Raw genomic sequence first — 13,920 nt, 5'->3', positions numbered from 1 at the left:
GCTGGAAGATGTCAGCCTGTGCTACATAGCCCGCCACACTAGGATTACTGCTTGAAGTAAGGAGACCCTAAGGACCCTTAACACGGAAATGTCAAGTATCTATTAAGGTGTAGATCAACTGTGACTTAAATGGTTTTGCATGAGGATTGGCTGAGGGTGCCTTTAGACATGAGAACACGTGTGTGGCCAAAAGAGAAGTTAATAGGAAAGAAAATTCACTAAGCACCTCCTCCATTCATGTGCTCATCTTCTCACATAGAAGCGAAGTACAAATAAGTCACTTTCAAGGAACTATCGCTATGGAATATTTTCCAGACAAGACCAAAATAATTTCCCTCTGTCTCAAAGGATAGAAAAGCACGGCTCTTGATGAAACACACACCCTTTCTTCTTAAGCCTCCTCCGTGCCAGGCTTTCATCTTCCTGTGATTTCATTCTGTGTGCTTCAGGCTAACATGACGGTGGGGCACCATTCCCTTTGTTAACGGAGAAGAAAAGATCCTCATTCAAAACATCAAGCGGCTTTCAAAATAAAACAACTTTCTCAAGTGTCTCCATCCATGAAAAAGAACAATAAAAATGCGTTTTCCAGGTCCCCTGAAAGTGCTAAACCCTGTGCCCTTCACATGTCAAAAAAAAACTCTCCAAGGGCTGACAGAATGCCAGCCATCAGCGTGGACAGCCACCCAGTGCCTCTCAGATTAATTTTACTCACTGGCTGAGAAAGACTCTCCATTCTTCTTAAAGATGTTTGTTAAAGGTTAGGCTGTGGTTTTACAAATTCACTGTAGGATTATTTCACATCACAAACCAGAAAAAAAGGGCATGGAATGCTTATATTTTAATGTATATAAATACAAATGTTAGTGTCTCTGTGTGAGAACATCTTGATGACTATATCCACAGTGCAGGAAAACCTCAGGGATATAAAGTGTGGGGGGGGGGAGTATGTAAGATTACACGTGTTCCCTAATGTCAAGAGAATAATAACCATGGGAGCCATTACATGGGCGTATATGCTATAATCTCATGTCATATGTGTGTGTGCCATATATGTAAGTATAATGTACTCAAATATATATATACATATATATGTATAATGTACTCTTTTATTAAGAAATTGTTAGGCATCTTCTACAGCGACCAAGTTCTTGCTATCAAGCCCATGCTACTTACTCCTGACTAAGACAAAAGCTATAGCTAAAATTCATTATATATTAGAAGAGGCTAGACCACAATGAGATTTATCATGTAAGAATGTATATGCTTGGTGATAAAAAGCACAGGACGCTGAAGAGAAGGCCTACTTCCATCTACACTTCTTTTCATGGCATCCTTGATCAAAGAGAGAAAGGAAGGGAAGTGAGGGCTACCTGGAGGAGGTGGGACTTGAGGTGAGACTGAAGGATTAAACATTCAGACCCACCATTGTGCAAATACCATCCTTGTTTTAGATATGAGGCTAAGCAGCAGAGGCCTTAAGAAAGTAAGAAAACTCGGCCAAGACCATCCATACTGACTGAAGGACTTGAAAGTTTTAATACCATTTCCTCAAGAAAACTTGGTTTCTGACTACTGGAGAAATTGTTAGTACATTAAAATACAACTTTCTTTGATATTGTCCTCATTAGTTTTATGCAGCAGTAATGAATGGTGAAACCATCCAGTTTTTACAGGATCCTAAGCTAAAATGATTTGCTCATCAGCCAAGAACTGTGTTCCTATAATGCCTATTACATAACCCACTGGGCTAGTCTCTGTAAGTAAGATAAATATTCTCCTTTTGTTATTTCCTACCTTCATTAGTTTTATATATCTCTAGTGTCTCTAATCTGTTCCAGGCATAGTCACACATGTTCAGACTCTGAAATCAACTAGGTTTTCCACAAATCAAAAGATTTTTTTTTCTATCAGAAAAGAAAAAAGTGATTACTTTTTAAAGTTTCTTTTCAGACATGTTTTGAGTGTTTAAACAAGGATTATTTGACAGTCACAAACAAGATATTGGTTTTAGTCTGGAAATCCACTGTGTTGTAAAACAATCAGAAACATATGATTTCAGTCGACTTACAACACATGCGTGAATATATGTGGTTCTACCTGAATCAGCAGTGGCCTAGACAAGAGCAGGAGGCAACAAGCGACCCTACAGGACCATCTGGCATACATTATCACCTCTCCTAAAACAGAGCAGGCAGCTAACATATTACTATGGTCGGGAAATGCTTCTTACAGGTTCACATGAAGGAATTTACAAAGATCTGTGATGAACTAATACTTCTGCTCCCTATCTGAATTTTTTTTTAATGGACAAAGCTATTCCCTGCTACTTATTTGATAAGAGGAGAGTCTAAAATGTTAATGAAATTCTATTCATTGCTATGTGCTTTGGAATTACTTGTAGTCTGAATGTCTTTGCCTAATTTCTTGCTATTTATACTCCAATTGGATACAGATTAACAGCTAAATTGTATCACCTTTTAGAATCTTCCCCATGAGGAAGAAAATGGCAAAAATTTAGAAAGGGGAATTAGTAGTCATTCTCCATTCACAAGAAGGCTGACTTAGCCAGTTTTCTTAGTCGTGGGCCCATCATTCAGAAGTCACATCCCCGCATCAGGAACCCCTGGTGCTCACAATACATCAAGGAGTAGTCATCTCTTTCTGGAAAAGGGAGCACTCCCAGATCCATCCATCTGGTATACCTTCTCTGACTTCTACAGTTGTATTTCAGCTTTCAGTTTACAGGAGGAATCCCCTGCTGTCTCCAAGGACCAGAGTCTACAGTGCACACAAGCAATGGTGAATCCTGAAGCCACAGGAGTCTGCACCCCCTAACAGAGCAGAATGAATGACTCCAGGTCATCCTCTATCTCTGGCAGACCTTTGACCATTTTCTTCTTGACTTCTGAAGATGCCTGTTTTTTCATGACCTTCAGTCCTTCTACTAAGTTGAAAGAGCCTAGAAAGACACAGAGTGTCATCTCCAGTAATCAGGTTTAGCCATTATTACTTCTGACACATTTATGTCTTTATTCCCTCCATCTACAAGTATTTACTGAACATTACAGCATGCCCAGAACAAAGCTAGACAACAGTGAGTTAAATAGCCAAAACCCTGTACTTTCAGTTTTTTCTAAACCTGCATCTTTTTTTAATGAACTTATATCCTAGAGGGAAAGATGGACCAAACAATAATCAATAAGTAAATGAGGCAGACATTCCCAGGCAGCACCATATTTTTTTAAAGGTTGAAAAGAAAATGTGATCATAGTAAGAGACACCCTTTGAGTATGCAAAAGCAGAAAGGAAACCAGTATCTTCCAGAACTGGAAGGCAAATGCCGAGTGATGCTGAGATCTTGGATGGTATATATGGGTGAGAAGCTGGGGAATAGGGCAGGTGATGCAGGCTTGCTGGATCACGGGGTTTATTTGAATTATACCGGCCGAGAAGCACAGAGCTTAGGGATGGTAGCAGCCTGCGCTGAAGCACGTTTTTACAAGGCCACTGTGGTCTCAAGTCAGGGGATTGATTCTTAGTAGGCCTGAGGGAGAAGTGGGGAAGCCAGCAAGGACACTATTGCAGTCACCCCTGAAGAGAGAGGATGCCTTGGAAGCAGGTGACAGCCGAAGAAACAGAGTCAAACATTAGACTGTGTAGCTAAGCCAACAAGATCTGCTGGTAAACAGATATTGCAGGAAGTTTTTTTTTTTAATTAATAAATCATGTGGAGCTGAGTTAAACAGCATGACAGCTCAGCCTTATCGTGCAACCATTCCATATGAGCTTAGCCAGCATAAGCTGTGTGAACATCTGTAACAGTCTTGTGTCCCAAAGAGGACAAACCAGATGTGCATGTATTTCGTACAGATGACCTTTATCAGAGGTTGGAAATAATGCAAAACAAATAAAACAATAAATTAAAAAAAAAAAAAAACACCACTCTGGGGCTTCTGTATCAGGAACGTCCTGGCAAGTCATATCGACAGGAGAGTCCTGCTGAAGAGAGGCATGACCTACAGAACAAGATGAGCCGTCAGAAGGGGCTGCTCCATCTGTTGATGGGCCCAAGACCTAGAGAGTACGGAAGTGATGACTGTGTGAAAGCATTGCACGCATCTTTGATTTGTCCTTATGATGATGCCAGGCACAGCATCCATGGAAGTGATGACCATCACAAAAGCATCGCACGCATCCTTGACTCGCCTTTATGATGATGCTGGGCACGGTGCTGAAGACAAGTGCATTTTCTCATTGTTTAATCCTCACATGACAACGAGAGTAGACAACCTTATTCTTAGTTTAAGGATTAAGGAAGCAACACCCAGAAACACGAGGAAAGGGTAAGACCTAGGGTGGGACGGGGAGAGCTCAGGTGAGGATGCTCAGTTCAGGAAGTGGCTCCTTTTGAAAGACAAAATCAGCAGTTTCTATGTGTGACTCAGATGGTCCATCAGAACCACGTGGTTCTGATGGACTGTTCTTCTCTTCCCACCTCTCGTTAGCACCCGACCCCCTCACTCAGTGAACCCAGTGATCTCATGCTCTGGCTGCTCCATCAAACTGATTGTTAAAGTGATTCTGACAATGCTAATGAGAATGTTAACTACTGGCTATGGGGACTGGGCTCCTGGGGCTTCCTCTCCTCAGACAATATCGATCCCACCATTGTGTCTGGGTAATAGATCTATACCACAGACTTTGCTAGGGAACATGTCAGCTTTGTGTACTTTACAAACGCTGGCTTGTAATATCTTTCAGACAGACTCCTTCATTCAAATGCCCTGCAGGCAGCATCCTACTGCTCCCTGCCGCACAGCATGCCTACCTAATTCAAAAGGTCCTTAGGGTTCCTGAAAATGTTGCACCTGAAAATGTTGGAGCCAGCCTTGCCTCCAAGGCACATTTTTACTATTTTTGAATACTGAAAAATGCCATTAGTGATCAAACAAAACCCCTTCGTGGGTTTTCAGAACCAAAATTAATTTCCAGTTTTGCCTCTCTTTGGTTCTAATCTTGAAATTAAAGAGCTTGAGGGACAAGCTTTTGTATCTTTTTGCTGACTGCTGGCTCATCTGGGACTTTCCTTTGTACCTTGTGGCCAAAGGAGAAATAAATTTCTCAATAGCTGTTTAAAAATTAACTGGAGGATCCCATAGGTCCAGACAACAAATGTGTGGTTACTCCTCCCAGTAAAGGTAAAGGGTTTATAACACAGAGAAAGAAAGGGCTTCAGGAACTACATAAGCACACTCATTGAGGACTCGGGGAGAGAGCTGGGCAATTAAGAACAGGATCCTTGTCAGGGTCCTAAGTTCAGTTCTCCGCACCCATGACTGGTGGCTCACAGCTACCTGTAACTCCAGCTACAGAGGAGCCAATACCCTCTGCTTACACATGCAGTCACAGGTGTATACACACACACACACACACACACACACACACACACACACACACACACACACCAGAGCTGGGATCCTGTCCCAATCTTATCGGCCATCTGGAGTCATCTTCCCCTAACTGGTTTTCTTTCTCAACTGAGTCCCCAGCCTCAGAGCCCCTGAGAAAGTCAACAAAGCCTTTTCTTGAATGTACAATTACTTCGTTTCTTTGATCTTTCTCTATGGCTTCTCAGAGAAGTTTCTGGAAGAGGAGTCTATACTCAGTCATCCTTTCATGTTCTATGGTGATCTGCATTCTGTTCCTGGCACAGATTTTAACCCCCCCTCCACCCCACTCCCCGCCCCTGTCCTTTCAGAATCCTCCTTACTTTATCCAACCCCAATCATCTTTTCTTGGTCTATAATTTTACCTTTCTCCGAAGCTATGATGTCTGTGAGATCAGTAATCATTCATCATTATTTTCCGTTATCCCCAGCATCCAATACAATGCTCTGCACACTGTAATCATTCAGAGTAAGTCCTCAAAATGAACACATGAATGACCAACCTTCTCAGAACCATACAATTCATTCAGTCTCATAATTTCAGCCACATGCCAAGTATAACGGAGATTAACAATATTAATAACACCTGGATCCTGCCTCCAGAAGTTACCACCCAGTGGGAGGGGCAGAGGAACAGAGGATTGATGCTTAGACAGATAGATAGATGGGGGAAGAAAGAGGAGAGGGAAGGTGGAGGACGGTGAAACAGATTAGTGTCACTCAGTCATAGAGGCAGGGGGTACACATCCGGATGCCAATAAAAGAGAAATATGTGAGGGCTTTTTTAAAAAAAAATCATTTTAATCAAGTTTTAAAAGAAGCAGTATGTCAAATAAATCAAATAAATCATGATTTCATTCAGAGGGAACCAACTTGGCACAGTTGGTTCCCTCTGACTGCATCTCAGAGGTGAGGCCCTCCTTCTGCCGACATGGTAAACAGTCCTATCCGATCTGAAGCAAAGGGTTGAAAACCTCCCATTTGAAAATGTCAGTCTCTTAGTTTCCTAAGTCTTTGGGGAAGAAAGAAAAAAGATAGCTGCGTGTGATTGTTATCAGTTTATTGTCACCTGATCCTAATTATCAAAGGGGAACTGGATTTGCTGCTAGACATGGAGTCTGCAGGACACTTTTCCTGGGTGGAACACAGGGAATGGACAGAGCGTATCTCGCGCACCCATGCCTGGTGGTATAGAAATATACCACTCTATTTGTATATAAATACAGAATAATGAATACGTATATATTATATTCATTAGGTATATATAAATATAGGGTGATAGAAAATGACGTCAACCAAATGGAGAGCCGGGGACAAAAGGGAACATAACCCTTTCAGCAATGAAGTCTTGAACCATTCCTCCAGGGAACAAACCTCAAGCAGCTGAGGTTCTGGTTGAGAGAGATGGAAATAAAGAACAGAAAGGGAAGACACCGTGACTGGGTCTCTGCAGCCAATGGCTGAGAAAAGACGCGTAGCAGTTTTCGGTATTTTTCTGTTTGCCGTATCCCTGTCCACGTGTTCATTTTTAAGCTACCCATTATTATTTTATTTTTAAGTACAGAGTGCTGCAAGTTAACTGCAGTATTTTGGGGATGCTCCTCGGAACTGTGACTAACTTTGGAAAGGCATCGAATTAAGTAGCAATGGATACAACATTCTCCTTATTTGGAGAAGGAAGTGGAAACATTCTCGTTTGTGAAATGGGGGCTCTGTCAAATTAGAAGGGGGGACAGAATCGTTGTGTGGCTGTGGAGGCATTCAAGTGTGAAGAAAAGGGAACACAGTAGGTGGGTAAACCAAGAAGCTACCAAAGCACCACCTCCCCGTTTAAAATGTTCTCTCACTGGCTGTTCCACAAAAATGGGCGTGAGTCTTTTACCTACTCTTCCTCTGCTCTCTGGCTGAATATCAAGCATTTTCAGTAGAGGGCACTGGAGAGACACTGCAGAAGGGAAGGAGGCTTTGACTCTTGGCCCCAGGGTGTTGACCCAGCTGACCCCGCCCCCCACGGCTTCTCTAGCACCTGCTGCTCCTTCAGAGTCATGGGCAGCAATAAGCTCTTGTAGCATGGGCATCTTCCCTGGCATCTTCCTATTCTTTGTAGCAGAATGGTGTTAGGACACTGCTCAGTGCACAGACTTGAGTTCTATAGGGCAGATTTCTAGAAAGTTCTGCCAGAACAGTACCACCCTCGCTTTCCCCGGGCCGCTCTGTGAGCTGTGGCTGTGCCTCTCCTACAGGGTCCAGTTGCGCATGGCTCTGGGACTTCTTTGGGTACTTTTTTTTTGTCTCAGACCTGGGGGAGTGGCTCTTGTCATGTGCTGTTTCTATATTCTTCACACTTCAACTTGCCTACAGTCAACCCCTCACCACCCCAACCACCCGTTCTACTCATTCATTCTTTCTATGTTCTGGTGAAACGTTCCCCTTTTGACCCACTCCATGGCCCCAGAGCAGGGAGCACTCCCAGCAGGGAGCACTCCCAGCACTTGACTTCTAAATATCGTTCTACACTAAAGCAAACCAGACTCCTTTGAGAAATTCTCCATTCGGGGGCTAGGGAAGGAAAAGCACAAGATATATCTGGGGTATTTTATAGTACCAGAAAGTAAGGAGATGCTCAAAAATCAAAAGGGTGGGCCATATCTAAAAGATAAATTTGGCTACAGTATCCACATTGAAGTAATTATGTAAGTTCTCCCTCATGGATCTTAGTGCCAGCCTTGACCCAAAGTGGAGGCTAGGATGAGGTACTTGCTTCCAAGGTAATGCAGAGGAAGACAACAACTATGTGAAGAAATCAAGTGCTGGCCTCCTGGGGACCTCCTGCCATTCCTGCTGATGTGAGGAGAGCAAGCTGACTCTGAAGTCTACTTGTGACAAATCATCAGGGACATAGACTGGGGCCTGGGCAGCCTGTGGGATTCTCTCTGTCCTTCTCTAGACAAACAAGGAAAGACCAAGAAGTCCACACAGACAGAAGAGATTGGGAAGACATCAGAGTGCAGTGTGGCGCCCAGAGCATCTGGAGCAGAACGAGGAGAAAAATCCATCACTATCATACACTGATACCTTTTTTTATTTTTCCTGAGACCCATGGGAGATTGACAAGGGACATCTGGGGTTTGCTTGATACCAATGTAATAATGTTCATTTCTCAGCCCTGCCACCGGGTACTTAAGGAGTTAAGGACAGAGGATTCTGAAAGTGCACACATGAGAAGTCTCCAGGTATCTTTGCCACTTTCCTTCAAATCTCAAATTGTTCCAGAAGCAAAGATTCACTAAAAATAACTAGGATGCTTTTGGCCTTCTGACTGGCTCTTAGCTGGTACAAAAATGTCAGCCCAATCATTTCAAGCAATCATGGTATGGATCCAACACAGGAATGCTTAAACACAGCTATGGCCAGAGTGAAGGGAAAACAGGAAACGTCGGAAACTTTTTAACTCTGGAAGACTAGTATATGCATTCTGTTTCCAGAATTATCTGTCCAAGACTAGACAAACACATTTCCTGAGATGAAACCCAGGTAGCAGTTTTGGCCTTGTGTGCTGCTCAGGTCTTAACAGCATTCTATCCTGTGCTTTTTGGTATTTATTTTAAAGATTTATTTGTGTGCATTCGTGCATGTGTGTGTGCATAATTATGTGTGTGTGTGTGTGCGTGCGTGTGTGTGTGCATGTGTTCCTGCATGCATAAATGTGTGTGTGTGTGTGTGTGTCTGTCTGTCTGTCTCTGGGTTTGTGCATTTGAGTGCAGGTCCCCATGGAGGCCACAAGAGGGCATCAGATCCCCTGGAGCTGTAGTTATAGGTAGCTGTGAAATGGGTTCTGGGAACCAAACTCCTGCCTTCTGGCAGAGCAGCATGTGCTCTTAGCCTCTTTATGGAGTGAGTTTAATAAGTGTCAGGAATGTTATTCTTGGAGCATCTTTAAAGACTTCAGATATCTGTTCACATGTATTTATTACACAGCCCAAACGTGAATTGCAGAGAATAAACTAAAAGTTGCTTAACTATCATATTCTATTGTTGTTAGAACGTACAATCTCAGAATACTGGAGTTTCCATTGGAGTCAGAAAGCTCTAACGTAGAGAGCAACCCTTTATTTCTCAAAGGCTCAAATCAGCTTTAGAGTCCGAAGTCCTTATGGGCTTTTGTTTTGTGCACAAATGCCCTTTAGTCTGAGCCCTGAGCTTGAGGTAGTCTCCAAATTTTAGGAGACCAAGTATGAATACATCTGAAATCATTTCACAGTCTCTTGCCCTGAATTGAGTAAGAAACCCATTTTCAAATAAAGAATACATCCATTTTCCCCTTTCCCACTTTACAATAATATTTTTTTTTCAAAATGTCTAGGTTTTAAAGCTGGAAAAGTTAATGAAAACAGTGTCGTATTTGTGGTCAGTTGGCCAGGAAAATGAACACAAGCCAAATCCCACATCCCAAACATTCTGCTTCAATAGCATGTGAACAGAATGCCCAACTCACTCCCCGCCCTCAAACAGAAGTGGAACAAGACTCTGAAATACAGTTACCCACCAGAATAGAGCTGCCTAACAGAAAGAGACTCACACACATTCACATCTGCCCTCACACTCATACACATACACACACACACACACACACACACACACACATTCACATATGCCCTCACACTCATACACACACACATTCACATATGCCCTCACACTCATAAACACACACACACACACATTCACATCTGCCCTCACACTCATACACACACACACACACATTCACATCTGCCCTCACACTCATACACATACACACACACACACACATTCACATATGCCCTCACACTCATACACACACACATTCACATATGCCCTCACACTCATAAACACACACACACATTCACATCTGCCCTCACACTCATACACACACACACACATTCACATCTGCCCTCACACTCATACACATACACACACACACACACATTCACATATGCCCTCACACTCATACACACACACATTCACATATGCCCTCACACTCATAAACACACACACACATTCACATATGCCCTCACACTCACACACACACACACAATTACACATTCACATATGCACTTATAATCTCATACAGACACACATTCGAATATACCCTCACACTCATACACACATTCACATATGCCCTCACACTCATACACACACACAGATTCACATATACCCTCACACTCATACACACACATTTACACACGCATTCACATATGTTCTCACATCCTCATACACACACACATACACTGACACTCATCCACCACTGCCCTCACACTCTCATATTCACACACTCACACACATTCACATATATCCTCACACATATACACACACATACACATATGCCCTCACACACACATTCACATATGTTCTCACACTCTCAGACACACACTAACACACATCCACCATTGCCCTTACATCCCCATACACACACACACACACACACACACACACACACATGCTCTCTCTCTCTCTCTCTCTCTCTCTCTCTCTCTCTCTCACACACACACACACACACACACACACACACGCTCTCACACTCTCTCTCACACACACCTCACAGTCTCTATCAGTTACAATAGGAAGGCTCTTCCTACTGAGTGTTCTGTGTACAAAGGCCTCCCCAGGAGATGTGTCTTCAGGGGCAGCCCAGAAAGCCTAAGTGTAAAGGTGTTTTTAGCAAAATAAGAAAGAATCTTCACAATTCCAAAGAAAGCGAGTAAAAGCTTTAGAAGCCAGCTTATCTGGGCAACTTAAAATTCCTTCCGACTAGTCTCAAAAATGCAGTTGGTAGCAACAGAGACTCTTTGGGCTGTCAAAGGAACTGGCTCAGTTTTGAAAAACAGTTATTTCTCTTGGATGAGTTTAATGGTTTAGTCATTGCAATGTAGTATTGTGTTTCCATTTCCTCTCACATTTTCAAGGTCATAAAGAAAAAGGCACAATTTTGCATGCAGCAACAAGTTGCGAGAACACTGACATTTTAGCTGCAAAACGTACGAAAGTAACTGTATCCTATGGCATTCCATCATTCCAACTTCATGATGCTGAAGATGGGAGCCTCGAGTGATGCCTTCTTAGAATCTAGAAGACACCACTTTAGAATTGTAACTCTTTCATAACGAAGACAGTCATACGGTATAGTGTAACACTGTTAACCACGCATCAAAATGTTCATGAATTTTTATTGCAGATTTATTTCCCCAAAGTTATCTCAGCATGCACTCATCATTTCACCTCAGAGTTCAGAGGCAAGTGGACAGGTTAGGATCACACCATTCTATTTCTGAATTAAATTCAACATGTGACACGTTTTAATCACCAAGAAAGTAGCTTACCTAATTAAGTTAGAAATAGAAGTTAGACCATCACGGCTCTGTCACCGCAATGGCCTTCCCTCAGTGGGAAACTAAACTCTGGCTCCTACTCTGATACTGACAGAGGTGTGGGTAGCAGATTGCCCAACTTTTCTTTCGACTCCCTTAACATCAGTGCTTTTGGTAACACAGCTATGGATTTAGGAGGAACAGTTTGAACGAGTTAGATTTGCAATCCACACCGTCCTCTGCTTGGGATGAAGACAGAAACTTTGGCTCAGGGGAACCCATAGACAAGGGGCCCCACGACAACCCCCGGAGACAGACAAGAGCAGATGGGACTTACCGCTGGAGCAGTTGGTGCCCCCCCAGCCAGGCTCACACTGACAGGTGTTTGGAGCAATGCAGCGGCCATGGACACATTTATCAGCACAGTGAGCTGTCAGAGAGAAAAAAAATCAATCAAACCAAGAAAGTTGGCACAAGAAAAAAAACAACAACAACACAGCTGTTGTGCTCCCCGGGCTCACATGTCACCTAAAAACAACACGCATGCCTCCTAGTTGTCTTCAATCCTTTCCTCAGCCCTTTCAAAGTCGACTGTAGAGCCAAACAATTCCCCTCTTATTTTGATATCTCCAAGTAAATTCCTCCATTTCTACTGTTTAATTCTACTTCACACTAAATTAGGGAAGCGATGTCAAGGAGAATTTTCTAGTCCATACTTTAAGAGCTGTTGCAGTGGGTCCCAAATACATCTTCTTTGTGCTGGGAAGAGTGTATGTGCAGAAACAAACCACAAAGCAAGATATGAGTATTCCACAGTGACAGCATAGACCAAGAGGTCATTTCCTGTATATGATATATTCACCAGAAACAATGGTCACCTTTCTTCGTGAATGCATTCATGTTCTGACACAGCAGAGTCAAGGATACATTGTGCTGGACCTCAGGGCTTCACAGGCACATTATGTATTCTCTAAAATACCCAGCTATGTAAATTATTGTAAGAGCTAACTGAAAGAACTTGGAGTTACAACATTTTACTTAAGGATGGAGTAAAGTACCTTGACTTAGATGTGTTTTTTTTAATCTGTGCTTATTATTAAAGAGAAGCACATTAACTGCCCAACCTCATAAAATATTAGTACATAAGTAAGCCTCACCTCCAGTTGTACACACTAGCAGCATTTTTTTCTGGTTGTTTCATATTTTTTCTTTTTTTTTTTTCTCTTTGGTATTTTTTATTTTTTATACTGTGTGTTTTTTCATCATAAAAAATAGAGCCATAGTAATTTTTAAATTGCTTTCCACCCAACATAATGAGAAGCATGTCATTAAATATTCTTTTATGTACTTTTATTTACCATTATCGTATAATGTATCTATAGTACATATGTAAAATACATATGAATAATTATGAATCTGTAATAGATGACCATTATGAATATATAAGACTCATAATGATAGTCATTTGGAAAGTCTTGACCTTAGACGTGAAGAGACACAGGGGAAGTTATTTGGGATGAAGAGAAAGCAAACACCAATGATCAAAACAAAGACCAATGGGAACGAGTTTTGTTTGTTGCAGGATCGGGGACAGCGGGACAGATGAGAGAGACTTTGAACCAAGCTGACGTGTCGGCACCTCACTCAGAATTAGCAAGGAAAAGTCCAAATGAAGTTCAAACCTATAGACAGAGGACCACAGAAGGACTTACTGCCACCAGAGCACGTTTTAACACGTTAGTGACTTAGTAGCTGGGATACCAGGCCTGTTGAGAATGAGATTCTGACCTATGATACAGTTTCCTGACACGAGAATTCCAAGGAAGCCCTTGGTAATCCTGTAAATATTGACTGAGAATATTACACCTTTAATTGTAATAAAAAGCAGAAACAACCCATAGCTTATGAATATACCAGCCCTACAATATGTCACTTACACTGTCACGTTAAGTCAATGTGTGCTGACCTCAGTCTCCTTCTATTTCTATGCACGTGCATGACCTCACAGGTGGCATTCATTTGTAAGGCCACAGAGCTCTCTCCTGTTATCTGTTTAACTGTAGGTATGGACATACTTGAAGCCAACGACTTGCCATACGCAAACACGCAAGATTCAGTTAAATGCGACA

General features: G+C 42.3%; 1 protein-coding gene across 2 annotated transcripts in view; it reads right to left on the bottom strand.

The window, feature by feature from the left end:
* Positions 1-13,920, bottom strand: part of Megf10 (multiple EGF like domains 10) — a 163,343-nt gene that overhangs the window by 68,708 nt on the left and 80,715 nt on the right. For both annotated transcript variants that reach the window (XM_028891620.2, XM_037197151.1), the window contains exon 5: positions 12,129-12,221. In XM_028891620.2, coding sequence (XP_028747453.1) covers positions 12,129-12,221 — 93 coding nt within the window. The remainder of the gene's footprint in view (positions 1-12,128; positions 12,222-13,920) is intronic.

This window comes from Peromyscus leucopus, chromosome 19 (genome assembly GCF_004664715.2).
Source record: "Peromyscus leucopus breed LL Stock chromosome 19, UCI_PerLeu_2.1, whole genome shotgun sequence".
Lineage (NCBI taxonomy): Eukaryota > Metazoa > Chordata > Mammalia > Rodentia > Cricetidae > Peromyscus > Peromyscus leucopus.
This window is presented reverse-complemented; position numbering and strand designations above follow the sequence as displayed.